At 42.3% G+C, this 20,671-nt stretch overlaps 2 protein-coding genes across 10 annotated transcripts in view; one reads left to right on the forward strand and one right to left on the reverse strand.

The window, feature by feature from the left end:
• CNGA3 (cyclic nucleotide gated channel subunit alpha 3) overlaps positions 1–10,812 on the forward strand; it is a 30,624-nt gene extending 19,812 nt beyond the window's left edge. For 2 of the 3 annotated variants that reach the window (XM_064408147.1, XM_064408148.1), the window contains 4 exons: positions 410–529; positions 2,597–2,704; positions 3,583–3,689; positions 6,893–10,812. In XM_064408147.1, coding sequence (XP_064264217.1) covers positions 410–529; positions 2,597–2,704; positions 3,583–3,689; positions 6,893–8,295 — 1,738 coding nt within the window. In that variant the 3' untranslated portion in view covers positions 8,296–10,812. The remainder of the gene's footprint in view (positions 1–409; positions 530–2,596; positions 2,705–3,582; positions 3,690–6,892) is intronic. The other variant, XM_064408149.1, reaches the window with a different exon arrangement.
• An 8,475-nt stretch (positions 10,813–19,287) lies between these two features.
• Positions 19,288–20,671, reverse strand: part of UBE3A (ubiquitin protein ligase E3A) — a 50,475-nt gene continuing 49,091 nt past the window's right edge. For all 7 annotated transcript variants that reach the window (XM_064408144.1, XM_064408142.1, XM_064408143.1 and 4 more), the window contains one exon: positions 19,288–20,605. In XM_064408144.1, the coding sequence (XP_064264214.1) occupies positions 20,485–20,605 (121 nt within the window). In that variant the 3' untranslated portion in view covers positions 19,288–20,484. The remainder of the gene's footprint in view (positions 20,606–20,671) is intronic.

Below are 20,671 nucleotides of genomic sequence, written 5' to 3' on the forward strand. Positions count from 1 at the left end.
CTATGAAAGCTTCAGACAGTCAAGTTGAGGTTTTGGCTGTGCAAAGAATGCTGACAGTTTGTTAAGCCATTTAACATTCTGTCATCATTTGATAGCTTTCTTTTTAAGTGCCTGGGTCCTTAAGGTCAATCAAACTGAATGCATTTATTTGAAATCAGCCTGGTAGGTACCCTGATGTCTGAAAAGGTCAAGAAGGTGTGGGTGACTAAGGCAGAGAATCAGCCAGCTGGTTACCTGATGTGATGGTGTGGTGGTGTCAGGGTGAGAGGTCTCAGCTTGAGAACCCTTTTTTCCAGTTGGATCCCTGTCCTATTCTGTCTGGAGTTTAGAATAGTTTCCCAAACCTCCACCCTCTCCCTTAATTGCTCAGTATTGGTAATACTGCTAAGCCTTGCATTGTGTTGTACAGCAAAAAGGAAGAAAAGAAAGAGGTTAAAGAGGAGAAAAAAGAGGAAAAGAAAGAGGAGAAAAAAGAGGAAAAGAAAGATGACAAAAAAGATGACAAAAAAGATGATAAAAAAAAGGAAGAGTAAGTATAAAGCATGAATGTGTGATTGTAACTACAAAACATGGTATAGCATTTCATTGTAATGTTTACAATTGTTCTGTAGACTGCAGATTCTTAGCCTGTCAAATCTTTAATACATTTTCCCCTTTGGGAAGGTTTCAACTGCTTAGCAAAGTTGTCTTAAAGACCTGTGTTTAGATCTTTTAGAAACAGCTGCCTATTTCAGTAAAAGGGAATTGACTTACCTCTGGTCACTTTGAATTGAAATCACTTTTCAATTATGACAGCACTTTCGGACAGCAGCCTGCTTTGCAGAGCTGCACAGACTTTTCATTGTTCCAGAATTTCCATAATGATTCAGAGCAGATGAACCAAAAGTCTGGTTCATCTTGCCATGTAGAAATATCGTACATGAAGAAAATTAAAGGTTTGCTAATAAGTTTACTTATTTCACTGACTAGTTATTTAGTTGCCTAATATGGTGGCGTTCATTGCTAGTGACCACTAAATTTCCTTCTGTTGGTTAGGGAATGGTGCATTTCTGCAACAAAAGGAGACAATTTGAATGCTTTTGACAGAAATGGATCCCATTCTTGCTTTGTTTCCTTAAAGCTGACTCAAATACAGTGCAATTTACTATTACCAGTGATTAAAAGTAACGATGATGGCAGATGAAAAGAGAATGCATTTGAGTGCATTTCACAGTTAAGGAGTATGTTGCAGCAATATATTGTAGGTTTGTATGTGTGTATATGGTGGCACCTGCTATATAGACATGAGGGCATTCCAAATGGAATCTGATTGATCTCAAGATCTTTATTAATCAAAGCTTTTAATTTTCTTTTTTCCAATTACAAAGCCTTTGTTCTAAGCACTCTATTTTGGCTTTAATTACTATGCAGTGAAAGCATGAGTTCACAGTAGCAAGATGTTTTAAAACATTTTCTCAAAGAAAATTAAAATTTTAATGTCTACAAGGTAGTATACTCTGATGTATAACAACCATATTTCATGGTCAGCAGTTTTGAGGTGGTGATCAGTTTTCTAGAAGAAATGGTTTAAAACCAGTAGTGAAGATGAAGTAAAGTAAATACATTTTAGATTAAAACTGCTTCCCTTACTTGCATTGCCTGGGTATTCAGCTGACAGCAATGGCAATGCCAGAAATAAACACAGATTTGAAATAAATTACCATTATATTTTAATAATTTGCATTCTTGGAGATTAGGAAAAGTCCCACAAATACATATTCAAGCACTGCCTCACTGCATATTCTGCACACTATTATACAGTCCACAGATCACAGTTTTACTGTTGAAATAATTCTGCATCTGTGGACCTCAAATCCACTGGTGTATATTTCCTCTGATTAGAAGCCTAATTGCTCTCTGTTCCATATCAACCTTTCTCATGCTGGAGGTGGGCACTTCTGAGCATACCCTGTGCCATTAGCCATGCTGTTCTTCAGATCTTTACATTCCAGGCCTGTCTGCTTCCTTTGGCATCACTTCCTTGTTGTGAGGCCTAAGGAGCCAGGACTGAATGTGTGAAATTTGCCTTTACATGTCTCAGCTCTAGTCACACACACTGCATATGCATATGCACACAGAGTTTCTTACTTGTACAGACATGTATTTGAATACCTACATGGTTTACTTGTTCAAATGCATGCTTATACAGTCATTTCCATAATAGAATTTGCTAAAAAATCAATAATTTGCCTCCAAAGGAAGGCTCTTGCTCTACCAATGAAATATAACCTAATCTGAGTGATAATAAGACACATTTAGCAATTGAAGGTTTTTTTTTCAGTTTGGGGCTTAATACAGAAGGCTGTGGGTTTCAGCCTGGGAGATATGAATGTCTGTGTTTTCCTTTCCACTCTTACGTAATTTTTCCAAAGCTTTGTCAAACAAAGAAGTAGAGCTAGATGGGTTGTCTGGTATCTCATCTGCACTGCCTGCATGGATACTTTCTCTTCTCAGGCAGCTGTGAGTTCATGTTGAAATGAGCAGCCTCAAGAAGAGGGAAATCCAACAGGTTGCTTGCTCACATTTCCAGCGTAAATCTGCATGTTTTACTTTCCAGGCAGAAGAAGGAGGTCTTTGTGATAGATCCTTCAAGCAATCTGTACTACAACTGGCTGACTGTAATTGCAGCACCCGTGTTCTATAACTGGTGTATGCTAGTGTGCAGGTATGGATTTAAGTTAAAAACAATTCTGCATTTCAGTCATTATGTTTCCTGTGTAAATCACCCTCTTATCTCCCTGCAGTATCTTTTGAGTGACTTACCTAGAAGGTTTACAGTTCATAAGCCCTTAGGGATGTGTGATGTGTGTACACTGGGAATAGATTGCCAGTGTTTCTTTTTTTTTCCCTTTTTTTGTAAGAGCAGGTGGATGTAACTTGCAGTGAGTGTCCTCATGAGCGCTGGTGTGGCCTTTGTGTGCCACCTGCCGGCTGGCAGCTGAGCTGTGTCCTGGCCCCTGCATCCCAGGGTTGAAGGCTTCCCACCACCTAGGAGAGGAGAAAGGAGGGATGTGGGCAGTGGTGGGGCCTCTTAAATTCATATAATGCATCTTTTGGATGCTCGAAGGGCAGAAGCTATAACTCAAGTATTTATTTTCCATGGTAGAATGTAGAAATCAGTTTCAGTGAAAGTGATGGTGAGGTGTAGAAATGGTTTCCTTACACTGTGTAAGGTGGTAGGGAAATATGAGAATGGCTTGCCATTGAGAAACAAATCTTTTATTTGGGAATTATCTTCATGGAGATACGTATCCCGTGAAATCTGATGCACTTTTGATTGTAGGGATATGTGTAATCCTCCATAAGTGCACTTGTGTGGCATTTATGTGTTTGAGTTTTATTCCTGTCCAGAACACTTTGAATTCTGAAAGATCCTGGTGTCTGTTTGGACATCGCTCTGGTGTGCAGATGTCTGCACATGGAGATATGCTGCAATATTTCTGGAACAGAAATGTGCACTAATGTGCTGCTAGGGCATGTAATGCAAGTACTCTGCTTATGCAGTTGGCCTAATTTATTTTTTAAAAATCTTTGTTTCTTTAGAGCCTGCTTTGATGAGCTACAGATGGACCATGTTAAAATGTGGCTGTTCTTGGATTATCTCTCTGATATTATCTATGTTATTGACATGTTTGTCAGGTTCAGAACAGGTGAGTCCTTCTGGGATTTGTTTTCTAATACTGCATGTATTTAAAGGCTGGAAACAAAAATTCCCCTGTGAGGTATGACCACTGTAATATCGTGTCAGAGTGCAACAGTGGTGGCTTTTGGAAGATGAAGTGTCTGATCAGCTTGGATTTTTTAAGACCATACGTTCCAACACTTGCTCTTCACTTGTCTCTAAATTCAGTTCTGTCAGTAACAGGAGTGCCAGATGCTGAGTGCATAGCCACTGTAACAGGCTGTGTGGGGAAGGGACAATAGGGCACTTGGGGCAGGAAACCAACTGCACCACACAAGTGCTGTTCTCTTAACCAAGCTGTGCAGCATCCTGGACAGAAGTGGTTATTGAGTTGGTCAAGTGCAAGACCTAGCACCTGTCTCAGCCTTCAGTCTGTGGTCCTACACCTGGAACAGGCAGTGTGGCCCCTCTGCCACCATCTGTGCTTCCTGCAGCCTCTGCGAGGTCCTGGCAGGGTTTCCCACTGCCTGGTGATGGGATAGAGTTAACCCAGGAACCTCTGTTTAGGTCCTGCCTTCCTGGAGGAAGTGTGAGCCCAGAGGATCTGTGAGGGCTGTGCCATGCTGTGTGTGAAGTGTTCTCATCAGCCTCTTGTCCCTGTTTCTGCAATCCAGGCAGGCTGAGAGTCCAATCTTAAAGTGGTGTCTGTTTTAAACTGAGCAAGGTGATAGTGTAGGCCTAAGCAATGATGTGCAGTGATCCATGTCACCAAGTTGCTGAATAGTCCTTGATGTACTTTGGTGCTTACATTTTGGTCCATGCCAGTGAGCACCCAGTGTCTGGGGACAGCTAGGACAGCAGAGGTTGGGTTCTGTTCATGGTGGTGGTTTTGGAGGGGCCTGGAAGAACTTACATGTGAATAAAAGCTGTCATGGTAGCTGGTCTTGGGTCAGAAAACATCTCCTGTCTCATTCTCTTCACTGGTACAGACACAGCTTAAAAATACCCCTTGAAAGGGTCCAAAACAACACTGATCATTTAAAAATTGGAGTAATTTTAGATCTTTCATTTTAACATCTTATCCATTTTTATCTATTTATTTATTTAAAGTTGTGCTGACAGCTTGATGTTAATTATGGCTTGTGAGAAGCTGTAAACATAATTACAAGATGGGCTAAAAATGCTGTCATGTGGGAAGCATACAACCCATAGCAAGCCAAATTCTTAAACTTCGCATGTACCCTGTTCAACAGGAAAGTCAGTTTCAGGTACCAGCCAAAATCACAAGAGTGCTGTATTTGGGGCAGAATGGGGAGGGGTGTTCATCTTCTTTATGTAGTTAAAATGTCAACTGTGCCAGCTAAATTTACCTTCTGCAGTTATATATCTGTTAATGTAATGGGAAAGAACAGAGCAGAAATTAGGCATGTCCAGGCAAAGCAAGTTATAAATTTCCATGGGCTATCCTGATAATGATTATATGGCTGTTAAAGCCTGACTGGAATTTGAATTTTCAGGCCTGGCTTGCAACTGCAGAATTGCTGGAGCAAATGTCTCTCAAATGCTTCAGTGCAGGTGTCTGCTGTAGTTCCAGGCATTCCAAGAAAGAAGTCACTTCTTTTAGGTGGCAAAATCTTTGTCTCTTAACAGTTCCTCCTGGCTCTGCCTTTGCCTGCTGCCTTTTCGTGTGAGTCCATCTGCCCTGGGGACAGAGGTCCTGAAGCCTCTGGGGAAGAGTGAGACTTTCTGCTGTCTGAGGGCAGGGTCTGCCTTGGAGCTGAGATCTAGGTAGCCCCATGACTACTCTGATCAGCAGCTTCTCCATGGTGCATTTCTGTCTAGCTGCAGGGCCAGTTGAACTGCAGTTCACCTGGTGACTGTGCACTGTGAAACAGAAAAGCGTCATGTCTCAGCAGGTGGTTGTGTTTAGCATACCCTGTGTTCTAATGCTTTCAAATTATTTTACTGTAAGACTTTAGTTCCATAAGGGAACAAAAAGCCAAGAGATTTTATCTCCTTCCAGGAGGAAGGTGTTTTCAAAGTTATTTTTTATAACTGTGTATCAGAAATTGATCATTCTGGCCAGCTTTTCTGTTTAGTTGTACAAAAGGGCATATTTGACCAGCTTTTTCAGCAGTGTTCTGGGAGGCAGCACATGCATGGCACAGGAACTACTTCCATTTGCAGTTGCTGCCAGTTTGCAGATCCAAAGCCAGATACACACAAATAGATGTGGCATTTACAGATGAACCACACATTCCAGAAATACTGTGCTGTAGAGCACAAAGAAATGCAGCTTGGTGCTCCTCAGCAGAGGCTTCCCTGAGAAAGCTACAGGTGCCTTGTAGGTTGCTAAAGGGTTAGTAAAATGTGATAGTCTGGGATATACCAGGAATGTTTTGGTTTTTTCTCAGTGGACATTTTCTCCTGAGTGGCCCAGTGGTCTGACAGTTGGATATCTCCATTGCAATTGCAGCAAGTATTTTACAGTGCATATAGGCTGTTCCTTGTGGAACATTTTTAATGCCCTCAGGCACAAAAGAGCACTGTGACTGTACTGTCTGCAGTAAAGGTCTCTCACCGCAGTTTATATCTACTTGTAAATTTTTTTAATGTAATACTTTTCAAAGACTTTGGAATGAAAAAATGTTGATGTGTGAGAGTCTGCTTAGTAGCCCTCCCACTAGAAACACAAAGTGCGACCCAAGGAAAATCATGTCAGTTTTAACATTGGACACAAGAGGAAAAACATGACTTAGGGAGGGGGGTAACTGCATTTCTTTATATCAAGGATATCTATATTATTTGGAAAAAGTTTCCAGCAATCTAGTATACCTACTTATTCTTGATATTTATTTTAAAATATTCCACTCCTATTTTATACACACTTGCTTAACTTTAGTTATGACTCATGCCAATGATTCATGAAAAATTAGACACTTGAATATCCCTCTTTTTTTCGCAGAGATACTTAAAAGAAAAAGATACAGCTGTTGCAGAAAAGAGTGGAAAGCCTCAGGGAGCACTGTGGTGATAATAGAGTCATTGTTCTTAGTCATTATATATCAGCTTTGAAACTTGATTGAAATATTTAAATATGGAATTAAATGACCTCAATGTCCATAGGCATAACAGTACAAATTTTAACATTCTTAGGCCTGAAATGTAAGTCACTCACTACTGTTGATGGTATTTTTTTTCTAACAAGTAAAATCTTTTTATTCTCCAAAGGCTTCCTTGAACAAGGCTTGCTAGTTCAGGATGAGAAGAAATTACGAGAACATTATACCAAAACTGTGCAGTTCAAACTGGACGTGCTGTCTCTTGTGCCAACAGACCTGGCATATTTCAAGCTTGGTTTGAACTACCCCGAGCTCCGATTTAACCGCCTGCTGAGGATCGCTCGGCTCTTTGAGTTCTTTGACCGTACTGAGACCAGGACAAATTATCCAAACATGTTCCGTATTGGCAATCTGGTGTTATACATTCTCATCATCATCCACTGGAACGCGTGCATATACTTTGCGATATCGAAGGTGATCGGGTTTGGAACCGACACCTGGGTGTATCCCAACGTGTCCGTTCCGGAGTACGCGCGCCTGTCCAGGAAGTACATTTACAGTCTGTACTGGTCCACGCTCACGCTGACGACCATCGGAGAGACGCCGCCCCCGGTGAAGGACGAGGAGTATCTCTTCGTGGTCATCGACTTCCTGGTGGGCGTGCTCATCTTCGCCACCATTGTCGGTAACGTCGGCTCCATGATTTCCAACATGAATGCTTCCAGGGCAGAGTTCCAGGCCAAAGTGGATTCCATTAAACAGTACATGCAATTCCGAAAGGTGACTAAGGACTTGGAAGCCAGGGTTATTAAGTGGTTTGATTACCTCTGGACCAACAAGAAAACAGTAGATGAGAAGGAAGTTCTCAAAAATCTGCCTGACAAGTTGAAGGCTGAAATTGCCATCAATGTCCATTTGGACACACTGAGGAAAGTGCGTATATTCCAGGATTGCGAAGCTGGACTTCTCATTGAGCTGGTGCTGAAGCTGAAACCTACGGTCTTCAGTCCTGGTGACTACATTTGCAAAAAAGGAGATATTGGAAGAGAAATGTACATTATTAAAGAGGGAAAATTGGCTGTGGTGGCAGATGATGGCATAACCCAATTTGTAGTCCTAAGCGATGGCAGCTACTTTGGTGAAATTAGCATCCTAAACATCAAAGGTAGCAAATCTGGCAACAGGAGGACAGCCAACATTAGGAGTATTGGTTATTCTGATTTGTTCTGCTTGTCTAAGGATGATTTAATGGAAGCCCTCACAGAATATCCAGAAGCCAAAAAGGCTCTGGAAGAGAAAGGACGTCAAATTCTGATGAAAGACAATTTAATAGATGAGGAGGCAGCAAAAGCGGGAGCTGACCCAAAAGACTTGGAAGAAAAAATAGGACGACTTGAAGTAGCTCTGGATACGCTGCAGACTAGGTTTGCGAGGCTCATGGCAGAATACACTGCATCTCAACAAAAGGTGAAACAGAGACTTGCCAGAGTAGAAACCCGAGTGAAAAAATACGGTAGTGGCAGTTTATCAGTTGCAGAAGCAGAGGCTGAAAAACCTGAGGAGAAAAAGTAGTAATGGAGTATTTATATTTCCTCATTTACTGGAGAAAGTTGAAGCACTGAAAGCCATAAATGTATGTAAATATGTGTGTGCATACATAGACATAATTATTTTTATATGAACTCAAGAGAATGGTTTTTAGCATTTTTAACTGAAGCAGTATTTTCTTGTAAATAGAACACTGTCACCTTCTTCTTGTGGGGAGATTTGGTCCAGCACTTGGTACTTTTTTGTACTGAGAGTGGGCTTCTTACAGGTCATGCTCAGAATGTCTGTGTTTGTACCTGTAGGTCTTGACACTCTGTCTCTTCCTGCGCATCGTGCATTAAGAAGGCATTGTACTTGAAGTAGATTAAATTTTTCCTTTTTAAGAGCTTAACAGTTGTTTATAGGGTACCCTGCTCTAACTTGCTACTTCAGTAGCTGATTAAATGCATGGATGGATGTCTGGGTTTCTCAAAATTTTTATTCTTTCACAATCTGTGCAAACAGGTGGGTGGCAGCTAAGCAGTGTCAGGTACCTGGCCACTGCAGTGCACCCTGCACGTGTCTGGAACAGCCATGTGTTCAGTTGCTTTAGTCTGATTCTCTCTAATGAGCTGGGCTCTGCACAAAGGACCATGCTGACAGAGTAGCAGTGCTCATTCATGTCCCTTCTGGCAGGGTCTGTGACAGCCTTTGCTGCTCTGCAGCTGCTTCAGCAGGGGAGAGAAGGGAAAATCCCTTCTGGGTTTTTTTTTAGCCCAGTTCTATCCACAGTGGTAAAATCCTCACTTGGAAAGGAGTCCCCTAAAGCTCACTGGTGGAAGAGTAATATGGCTTCACTGAACCTGGGAAAAGAGGGCTCTGGTGTGTGCAGCTCCCATATGAAGGGTGCTGAGTGAACTCCCTGGCAAGTGGGCAGTCCTGAGGGAGGCTACTGAGAAATCCCATGGGCTGGCAGGGCAGGCTGTCACTGCCTGCCAAGCAGCTTGCTCCCACAACTGGGTCTCTAGAAAGCAGGGAGAACAAGCCCTGTGTTGCAAAGTCATTCCAGTCACTTAGGCCTATGTTTTCTTCATTTTTATTTCTTCTAAGGAGGTCTACTCCATCTCCCTTTGCTGTTTATTGCCATCTTTTCTCCAAAGTAGTTGTCACACTACTTTGTTTCTATTAAGTTAGGGAGAATTTAGAAGATACTAGTTTTCTTTTTTTTTTTGCTGTACAGTATTTTGCTGTCATGCAACTTTCCCTATGTTACATCCTCCTGTATCTCACTGGCTTTTGAAAAGCATGGAGTAGCAGAGGCTGTTCAGCATGTATGGCATTAGATCTTTCAGTGGCATTAGGTATTACTATGGGCAGTGCTCTGACTTTACTTGTCCTCAGGCCTGAGTTATGGCAGCATCTGGGATCAATGGCCTGTTGGAAAATTGGTGAGGAGTCCACTTGAGAAGAGGGTGGTTTAACTGGGTGGGAGTGGAATGAAAAGAGACAGTTTTGCTAAACTGAGTACAACTGCTAAGTCCTCATCTCCAGACAAGCAGCTGTTCCCTTCTATTGACACTTCTGAGCCTGGTGAGGGAGAAAAATCTGTCAGTGATTAAGGAATGGAGCTTTGCCAGCAACACTGGCAAAGGGACAACTGGATAATAATGTCCACACATGGCCCTTGTCTAAACTCCTGTTAGTGTTAGCCTAGAAGCCAACTGTACTTACAGATCTTCCCTAGAGTGGGCTTAACCTCTATTATCAAAACATCCACTGATTGTAATAAGTGGTTTGGAAAGTAGTTGAGATCTGTTTCTGGCCAGTGGCACTCAGAAGTATTGTTACATCAGCTGAATCTTGTCCTTATTTTCTTTAAGGGCTTGAGAGAAATGGGGGAGCTCTGAGAGGCTGGGTTGGCAGGGGTGTAGTGCCCTTATTCCCACCCAGAGGCAGGCAGGGCTGAGGTGGAGCTGGGCTCACTGCAGGGTACCCCTGTGAGCACAGACTGTGCCACAGGCTGCTCAGCTTGCAAATTCCACCTTCCACATCGTGGCAGAGCCAGGTACCACACTCACCTTGGCTGACATTCACTGGTGTGTGACTCAAACCCACTGTACCTGGTAGGGGTTTCTTGCATATTGACATGTTCTCCATCAGTCATCATTCTCTGTAAATACCTAACTATCTACCCAACATAGCACAGCTGTTCCAGCCCACAAGGTATATATGAGTAAAACTGTTTAAAGTACTCTTTATACCAAATTATATCTGTTTAAAAACCCTAAAAACCACAGGACTGCGTCTTTACCTGATGGATCAGAACAGTCTAATCTATCAGTTAAATACATATTTGCTCTTCCCTTTCCGTGCCTCTTGATCTGGTTTTCATACACCAGAAAAAGAGCATTTTGATGCTATTGGCTTCAGTCACTTTGAAACATACAGCTTCTGGCATGATGAAATCACATCCTTTGGCGTCTTTCATCTCTGTAAGATGTTTTTTCCTCTTCTTTAATGTGGCTACAGCATGTACATTAAAATATTTTGAGTAATGTTCAAGCAACTCTGTGTTTTCTCTTACCCATATCCCTTTAGATTTTAGTGTTTCAGACAGACTTTGATCACATCACCATTACATGGCCCAAAAAATTGTTAGCTGGAACAGAGTTCTGAAGTGACAGAAAACTATGTGGGGATGGTGGTCTCCCCTCACCACAGGGCAGCTGGCACACAGCTTTGGTCCCAGGCCCAGTTTTGACATCATCCCTGCATTTGCAGATATCACACAGGAGCCTGACCATTATGCCACCACCCAAGGGGTTCCAGGTCCCATGGGGCAGAGCCTGCCAGGCTGCTGCCACCTGTCTCCCCTTCCCAGCTCCAGGCAGGGTGGCACAGCAGGGACAGTGGCTTGTCTGGCAGAAATAAGCGTGTGCAGCTTTCTACTACTTGCACACAGATCACCTACCAAAAATTGCCTGACACAGACTGGGCTGGTTCTTCATCCCTGCTACAAGAGAAAGGAAGGCACAGGGCAGTGCTTACAGAGCATTTGAACATAGGCCCTGAATCTAGAAATAGATTTTAATGGCCACAGCATTCACTTCACGTGGGCCTAAGCAGGTAGCGATGGGCTGGCACTGCTTCTCCAAACTGCCTGTGCTGAGTGAGACACCAGATGGGCAAAGTCTGAGAGGTCTGAACATCTGCTCCACGTGCAAAAGGAGAGGAGAGGTGGTGGAGTGACACACCATGCTCCAGCTGCTGCTTGGAGTGAGCTTTTCCAGGGAAAGGGCCTCAAGCTGTGGACCCTCTACCCTGACAGCAAACGATTTCAGCCTTGCTCCTCTCTGAAGTTCTCTCAGTGCTCTCCCCATACTTTTACCCTCATCCCCTATTATTTTACTTTACAGTTTTTACAGCAGAAAACTGCCCTGGCAAATTCAATGAACTGGACTTCAGAAGCAGCAGTAACAGCAGAACAGCTCATGTGTTTGTACAGCCAAGAGTTGGGGTTTTCTTTACAGTGCAGCTTTTTCTTCAGAACAGCCCAGGGAAAGTACAGTCATGTTTTTAAAACTCTTTTCTCCAAGGCATCGGCTTTAGAGTTTCATTCCTGCCAAATATTTATTGATGTACAATATGAGGCCTCTACTTCATATTAGAAACCAAACTGCTCATTGTCCTTGCCCCCACAAAAGCATTAGTGCTTTCTCTGAGCAAGTCCATGTGTTGGTGGCTTTGGAAGATGCACTTGTGTCTGTATCACTGCTAGCACCAAGGATGAGACATTCACAGGCCAAGCCTAGGCCAGGCTGTCCAGTGAGGTGACACAGGCGGACTAAAGGAGAGCTACTCTTCACCCTCAAGATTTGCAAGATGACAGCATTTGCACTTGGCTTCAAGGTCCCCCAGCTCTTCTATTAATGTTTCCAACCTGGAACAAACAGAATGAATCAAACCCTTGTCTACATAATTCAGCATTTGCAAAAACATCTCATGTATCCCTGAGAGCAAAACAAATTATGCACTAAATGGATCTGGCAACTGTACAGACAGTTAAAGCACAAGATTTCAGTTGTGGCAGCTTTCCTGAGGGAAGCCATCAATCTGGGACTCCCCTCTCCTCCCCAATCCCATTCAGAGCCCAGAGCATGAGAAGGGTGCCTGAGAGAGGAAAACCACACAAGCTCTGAGGAACAAGTTCTAGGGCTGAAATTGGTCAGGCCTTTTGTTTCTGAAATTCAGATTTTGCAATAGTTTCCAGCTCACAAGGGCTGAGGCTTGCTGCTGCCAGCTGTTCTTGCAGCTTCACTGCGGCAAATACAGTTCTGCTGTTCTGTTAGCAATCCTCCCCCTTCCACGCCCTAGGAGCAAAGGGAGGAGGAAAGGCTTGCACTCTTTAAGCAGTTTTTTAGGGATGAACACAAACATTAGCTTTACTCCAGAAGCAGCAGCAGTTCTCACAGATCTCCTTCATCAGAAGCTGGGAGATCACCTGGGCTCTTGCAAGGAGAGTGCAGGCTGCAGTGCCAATGGCTCAGCTTCCATGGGCTGTCTTCCCAAGAGGCTGAGGACACCGGCCAGCTCTAACAGAGACCTCTCTTATTTGTACAGGTAAATCAGGGGTAGAGTACTAAAACCAGAAGTGCAGAAACATGGAAGGAATTTACTAATGGATGCTATTCCATTTTTCTTTCCATTTGTGGTGCCTGGTACCAGCCTTTCTGGAAGACGGCAACTGAAGAACACAAACTTTCATCACAGGGAAAGCATGGCTGTATTCTAGAGCGATGGGCAACTTGCTGAATAGCTATTAATTTCCTAGCTTTTTGTTTGTTTTAATACGTAATTTCTTTAGCTTTCTGACAAGAAAAAAATCCCACACTGTTCTATTCTTATAGCCAACAGTAACATTCCCTCATTGCCCTGGAAGGGGAACTAACACAAAGCAGTCACACCCCAGCAGCCCCTTCAGGTGAGTAGCATGGCAAGAACCCAGGGGCACTACTTGCCTTTCCAGAGAAGGAGACAGAGAAGCACACAACCAATTTTTTTTGTGTAGTCTGCTGCCAGGTCTGATGAATCAAACCAACTGTGCTGTAAAGATTTACTCTTTTTAGGAGAACCAATTGCCAGTTCCTCATCAAAGTACAAATGTTTTACTTGCAGAATAGTGCAGATAATTGACCCAGCTTCCTGCAGTGGGATTCCCACTGTTTTCATATTACTTGTAGATTTAGGCTGTTTTAAGCAAGTCCTCAGGCTGCAGGTCCAATGCTTGGCACAGGAAACTCTCTCTTACAGCAGCAGCTTTGGGTACTATCAGTGAAGGAAATGATCCAGAGGTGGGAATTTTAAGTTCTGACTACTGAAAACCCAATGCCTCATCTCTTAGCAATAAAAGCTAGTGTCTTAGCATCTCTGACCACACTTGCATCAAGGTTAGGAAAAAAGCTTATGTCTAGCAGCACAAAGCTGCAGAGCTTTTCTAAAAAAGCACCTCATGCCTTTCCAAACATATTGGTTGCCTCCACAGCTCATTTAGCCTGTCAGCCACAGCCAGGCTTCTTGGTGCATGGTTCAGCCTGAGCACTGACAGCACAGGGAAGGCTCACGGCTCAAGGCAGATTGACAAAAGAGCTGTCCTAAGCAGAAACACTTTCAATTCAGGGCTTCAAGGCTGTCAGTTTCATTGCCATAATCTGACTGCACCAGCTGTGAGCACTGGCAGCCCAAGAAGGGTAAGTGTGGTGAGGAAGAAAAGGAGCAAGAAAAGAGCCATGCAGCACCTCCAGGCAGCTGGTGGCAGTTCAAAACTGCAGCCACCCTGGAGCTGGGGTGACAAATGTGCTGGGCAAGGGAGACACCCCAAGCTGCTCAGCTTCCTGCCACCAGGGAAGGGAAGCTGGTACAGAAGGGATGCTGTGATCTGGAGCCAGAGAGAGAAAGCAGACAGGGGAGTCCCTAAAGTTTTCTAAACTGATTTATACTTTGGTGGCCAGAAGGGGCCCAAGCCAGACAAATGGGCAACTGGAATGACTCCAGAAGGGCACGTTCCCCCTCCTCAGCCACTGCCAGTGCTGAGGGCAAACCTGTTGTGCAGCATAGCAGAGCTGCCTGCTCCATATAGGGTTCAGTCCTACACAGCTTCACTCACTTGGGCAGGGCAAAGGGAAAATTTCAGTGCAAACTCGTGAGGTGCTGAGACCAACTGATGCTGCCATCAGCCAGTAGGAGACCCCAGAGGCTGCCATCATGCTCAGGATCCAAGATTCCTAGAGAAAATGATTTAAAGTTGATGTTTTGATGTTCAATATCCAAATCTTTAACTCATTAGGGATTCTCTAAAGGTGAATGCAAAAACGAAAGAAAGCTTCTCCACCAGCTCTTCCACTGAACTCAGTATGATGTCAAGAAACTCCTAGGTATTTTCTAAATAGCTCACCTTGGGTTTGGTTTTCAGTAGAGATTTTTCATTCCAAATGTATGATATAAAAGGACAGATTTTATTTAAGTGCAAATAAATCTATAAACTAAGGTATTTGTAAAATGTTCGTGTAGGAGTGTGCAGGATGAGCTAAGGGGAAGGGAAAAGTCTAATTATTTTGTATACTTCTCTCTCCCTGCGCTAACTGAAAAGAAGCCTAGATTAGCATATTTAGAAAGAGAGTCCCAAGAAAGAGAGTCCCAAACCCAGGAAACCTTTCCTAAGGCTTAAACAGTGAGAAATCCTCTCCTCCAAAATCAAAGCTAGCACGCAAACTGTTTGGGATGACAAAACTTCTTGTCCAAACTGCTGCAGGTCTGGAGCAGGATTGCTTCTGAAAGGCCTGAGGATGTTGTCTGGAACAACTCCTGGCAGAGGAGCAATGCTCTCAGCCAGGCTGGCTGCTGGCTACTACAGCTCAGGCAGAAAGCAGAGGCTGGGCTCCAGCCCCTACACCAAATGAGCCAGACAAGAATTTTGCTAGAAAGGATATACTCTCGGGCATTTTAGTTTGGGAATGAGACACTCTCCAGAGAGATTCAAGGTGTAAAAAAAAACCCAAAAAAACAGTGCAAGAGCAACCCTTATCAGATGCTCACAAAGAGGTCTGTGTTGTGCTTTTAAAGGAAAGTACCCATACTGGAGAAACCAAAATGTCATTTGTTTTATTTCAGGTGGCTTGCTACAAAATTCATAGTATTCTTCATGCATAGATGACAAAAATTAAAAATCTGTGCATGGCACAAGGGAGATTTTTCTTTTGAAAACATCCTTTCATCTAGAAAACATTCTCCTGCCAAGTTTCCAATTTTTAATTAAAATCAATTATATTAGGAAATAAAACCCCTTCAATAGTAACATATTGGCTTACCTGATCTTTATCCCTTGCTGCTCAAACACAGAGTGCTTGCAAAGGGAAACATTAAATCAAAGGCAGCGACACATGATGTATGGCAGCTCAGCCTGGGACAAGGAAGTTCAACCAGTTGCCATTTCATGGCCACGTGCTCCTGAGCACTGTTACTCCCTCTCTGTCCTATACAGGTCTGGAAGCAGAAGGTTGCAGTGGGAGTTTTAAAGGATTTTCTCTGTACACGATCCCAGTGGCACAGCAGATACACCAGAGCCTTTGGTGATATTAACAAAGGCTTCATGTTAGCCTTGCATGTAGCAGTTGAACCACAAATCTCTGCAGTTTTTATCTTCACTGGACACTGGTCAGTCCAAGCTGTGAGCCAAGGCTGCAGGAGCAGCAGGATCCCTGCATGTGCAGTTGTTTGCAGTTGAGCTGTGCTGCCTGTCCTTCAAAGGGCACAAGTCTAACTCCAGCAATTGGCTGACTTTCACAGTCAGCTCTGGTCTCAATATTTAAGTCTCAAAACTATGCAAAAACCTAACCAGCAAAATAATGTAGGAATTCCTAATGCAACCTTATTGTTCTAAAACAGAATGATGATTTCCACCCTCCACTTGCATCCCCAATGTCTTTGTCTCTTAGACACTTCTCCACACAGAAATCCCAACACAGGATCTATATTGAGCAAGACATCTATGAACACATGCACACTTCAGCTATTTATCAGAATCACTCTCTTGATGTATCCTACAAATACAGCAGAACAGAACAAAACTATACTTGTATATCTGCAATTAAAACCACCTTCCCACACACTTTTTAACTGGGTTAATGAAGAAGAACAATAAAAACCAACACCTGAAGACATCTTTAGATGGAGCACTACAGAAAAATACTGACATTTCATGGGTTTTCCAAATTAATTCAGCTGGGTAAAAAATGACCTAAAGACTAATGTCAGTATCAACTCTTATTTTCAAAGCAGCATCCGTTCCATGATTCAGTATAAATCTGAATTTTTAAAAATGAATTTTATTAAGTCCCGAATGGTCTTGCGAATTTTATGACAATTTAAGTAAACTTGCAACTATGAACAAGAACTGTAAGTAACTTATCACAAACCCTTGTGACTCAGACTAAGCATAATAAACTCAGCTCTTATGAAAGACTTGATTTTGAATAGCTTAACTTGGAAGAAATTCCTGCTTCATCTTGCAGGCTGAAATGATGGCATTTTTCTGCATAATAAATGAAGCATAGCTCAAACATTCCACCCAATTCGTATTCATCATAAAACCTCTTGAGGCAACTAGGAAATTCTTAATCCTCAAGTGAGAATAAAAATTTACCTGGAGGTAACTGGCTATAACAGTGTGACGGAAACACCTTAAAGCTGATGATTTAGGGATTGTCCTCTTCCAGAACATCAGCAGCATAGAAACCTGTGTCCTGGAAACATCCAGCAGCAGGGAAACCTGTGTCCAATTCCCTGCTTCACAGAGCAGAAACCCAAGCAGGCACCTGGGCAGCTCACACTGCATCTCCCTGGAGGCTAAGCCCACTAGGTCCTTCACACCTGTGTGGTGTCAGATGGGACAGGAAGCTCCTGCTTCAGCAGTGAAGCCACTGTTGGATGACAGGCATGGACCGACTACTGTACCATGGAGTTCCTTGGAGCCCTGGGCCCATTTCAGCATCAGCTTTCCTCAGAATGCAGGGTTGGAGGGGGTCCCCTTGGCTGCTACCATCCTGTCTCAGGCTGCTGCCCGCCAAATGGAAGACAAGCCCAGTGAGAAGTTCACAAAACACTACTCCAGTTACCTGAACTCTGCTCACTGCTGACAGCTGTTCCTGTTTATGCAGCATTATGTGCTAACCTACCTCCAGAGCTAAACAAAACCATTTCTTCACTCCTAATTAAATCTGAAACAGTGCCACATGAAGATGATTCTTTCCAGGGCATTACTTCTCTTGCACTACTATCATTTTTGAAGCATGTGATGGTAGAATACACATCTGGGCCTGATGGCCCCTTTGCACAGAGGATGGAAACATTCAGGCAGTCTCTGTTAGGGTGCAGAAGGAGATGCTTGAAGAGGTATTTTTCATTTGTCAAATGAGGCAGTGCCGAGATGTCCGAAATATTTTCCTGTCAACATATTGAAGACACCCTGTGGAGAGAACACCACCACACTGTCATCAGACTACTGCCTTGGAAGAGAAATCTTCTGTCTCATTGAAGAGAGGTATTTCCATGATATATAAGAACACTTAAACACTCCAAGTTTTATAGACCTAAACTATGCTAGACACTGTGAAAGACATTCCAGGTGTGCCAGGAGTCCAGGAAAAAACCCCAAACCAAACCAAACTTAAAATGACATTTTCCCCTTCAAACAGAACACTGGCTGAAACTTCTGTAGGACAGGAGTGCAGCCTGCAGCTATAAGACTTCAAGATTTATTTATATTAAACCTCATCAACTGGAACAACTAGTGCACTTACACCAGTCCTAAGGAGATAAGGTTTCAATACAGTGGTATTCAGGGGGAGGCAGTATATATTTACATGAGAAATTAGTCAAATATTAAGTACTTATGTCTTACCTGAAAATGATTCCTTGAAAAACAAGTAATGCTTTTGAAGGCCAATGCAATTATGTACTATTTTAATCTTAATGCTAAAGGGAAACAGAAAGAGCATATTTACAATGTCAACAGTTAAGAGAACTTTGTATTGCTACCCAGTTATGCTGTCTGCACAGCTTTTAGACCTATATAAAAAAACCCAACATGAATCACATACACCTGTCAGCTGGGTGCAACCACAAACCACAGCTAAATTAGAGTAAGAAGAGTTACAGGGATAGAACTTAACACATTAGACTGTGAACACAGTACATACCACACAGCAGTATCATGATCTGTTCGTGCTTGCAGTGAATAACCTTAAGGCACTCGGTAAATGTTGTTACCACCTACAGGAAGAGCTGCTCCAAACTTGAAGGGCTCAGCAGGCACTGTTGTCAACCACTCTACACTGAGAGGTAGGGTATCTTGTTTTCTTCCTCTGGGACATACAACAAGGTGGACATACAAGAGGGCAGGACCTAAGGGCCTCTGAGATCAAAGGCCAGAAGACAGCACCTCTCCCTCCCCAGTAAGTTTCAGTCCTGTGTGTCCAGGCCATGTGGCACTGGCTTGAATTTGAGAAGGGAACATCACAACAGTTCACTTGTAGAGAGCTGTCCGTACCTGCAACCCTCAAATTATTCAGTACTACAACGATGTCTAATCAAACCATTTAATATCTAATTTATCAAAGTAAGAAAGTAACTTGTTTTCTTTTTCACTGAACCATGGTGAAAAAAGGTCATTGTTTTATTCAGCATCATAGTTACATAACAGTTGTCTGTTTCTATTACTAGAAAGAATTTATTAAAATAGTCCTGAAAGACATCTTTTCTTTTTCCAATGATTTCAAAACTAAGCCTTTTAATGCCAATTCCACACAGTCACGGGTTTGATCGGTAGTAGCCAGTTATAGCAATTGTCAAGGCACAAGCTCAGCTCTGCACACCCGCTGCAGCTTGTATTGGAAAAGAGATATGCCAGTTCCATCTGCACTTACAAATGCAGAATCCCTTCATCATATATTGCAACAGGAGAAATTAACATTAAACACAGACTAAGAAAGGTAAAGGATTTATTTCTGATATGATTTGTAGAGTTAAATTAAAAACCTACTGAATACTTTATGTAGTAGATGAACATAACCTTAGTACTTACTTTCTAACAGTTTATTTAATGGTTGGAAGTGTACAACATGAAGTAGGCCTCACGTTTAATATTGTTCAATTTTGCTTATTGTTAGATGAGATTAAAATACAGTAGCCATCCCTTTAGACTATGGTGCAACACTGATCATGTGCCTTGATAAGATAGGAAAAATGATTCATTAAATAAATGATGATGACATAACATGTAGGGAAGACTTTGGATTGTCTATTTTAAATGTCAACATAATAGGCAATTAAGAATAGAACTTCATTTTAAGTGCACTTCCACATGCTTTGTTTATAATATAGCAAAAACTTCCTATATTTTTCCAGACACTTCACTCCCTACTCTAAAGCTGTTCAGTTGAAAATGCACTTTCCCCAGTAAACTTCTTTTTTAAAAAAGTAACTAAAATTTCTACCCTTTCATATGCTAAGAAATGTTTCCTAATTAAAAACACAGTTTATTACAAGACATGTGAAGACAACATATAGTGAAATGAATTTTAATTGTTGTGCTGTGACTAAAGTAAAGTTCTCAAGGCTGCAATTTAACATTCCAAGTTCTCCCTTCCATCTTTATTGATTCTTAAGATTTTGCACAGAAACTCTTTGGGGGCTAGAACAGCAGTAATTGCATCACACTGTTTTTCAAGACTTCAAGTTTCAAAAGCAAACTCTTCAAAAAGTACAGTTCTTGATTTGATTAGATACAGGGACAAAAATATAGCACATACTTGAAGGTTACATGGTCTACAAATGATGGCAATATTTTCCTTGGGAGAGTACAGTTTGTTTTCTTGTAAATACTCAAAAAGGCTCAACTTCAAGCAGTAATAAACACAAGCAAAAGTGATTTAACCCTTAAAATAAATATTCAGGAAAACCTCTCTGTACATACAAGTGAAAGAATATGTAACACTTTCACGCTAAAAGAAAAAATAAAGATTTTGTTCATATAAGCAGCTGAAATCTGCTGTTCCAGCCCAATGTCCCCAGTAAAGAAGGGAGGCACAAACACAGGTGACTACTGTAGCTCACTATCTTATGGCCTTTTTGGACAGGGACATCATCACCATCATTTTTAAATCCCTTTTGTTATACTTATTACAGCATGCCAAATCCTTTGGCATATGTGATGGCCTTCAGTAATCTTTCTTTAAGCTTTTCTTTGCTTGAGTACTCCGGAAGCAAAAGTACATTAAAGCATGTGTGAGATGTAGGTAACCTGTGGAACAAAAAATACAAGAATTCAGATCTTGGAACATGCAAAAGAAACACACCTCTATTTTAC

Source organism: Passer domesticus, chromosome 2 (genome assembly GCF_036417665.1).
Source record: "Passer domesticus isolate bPasDom1 chromosome 2, bPasDom1.hap1, whole genome shotgun sequence".
Lineage (NCBI taxonomy): Eukaryota > Metazoa > Chordata > Aves > Passeriformes > Passeridae > Passer > Passer domesticus.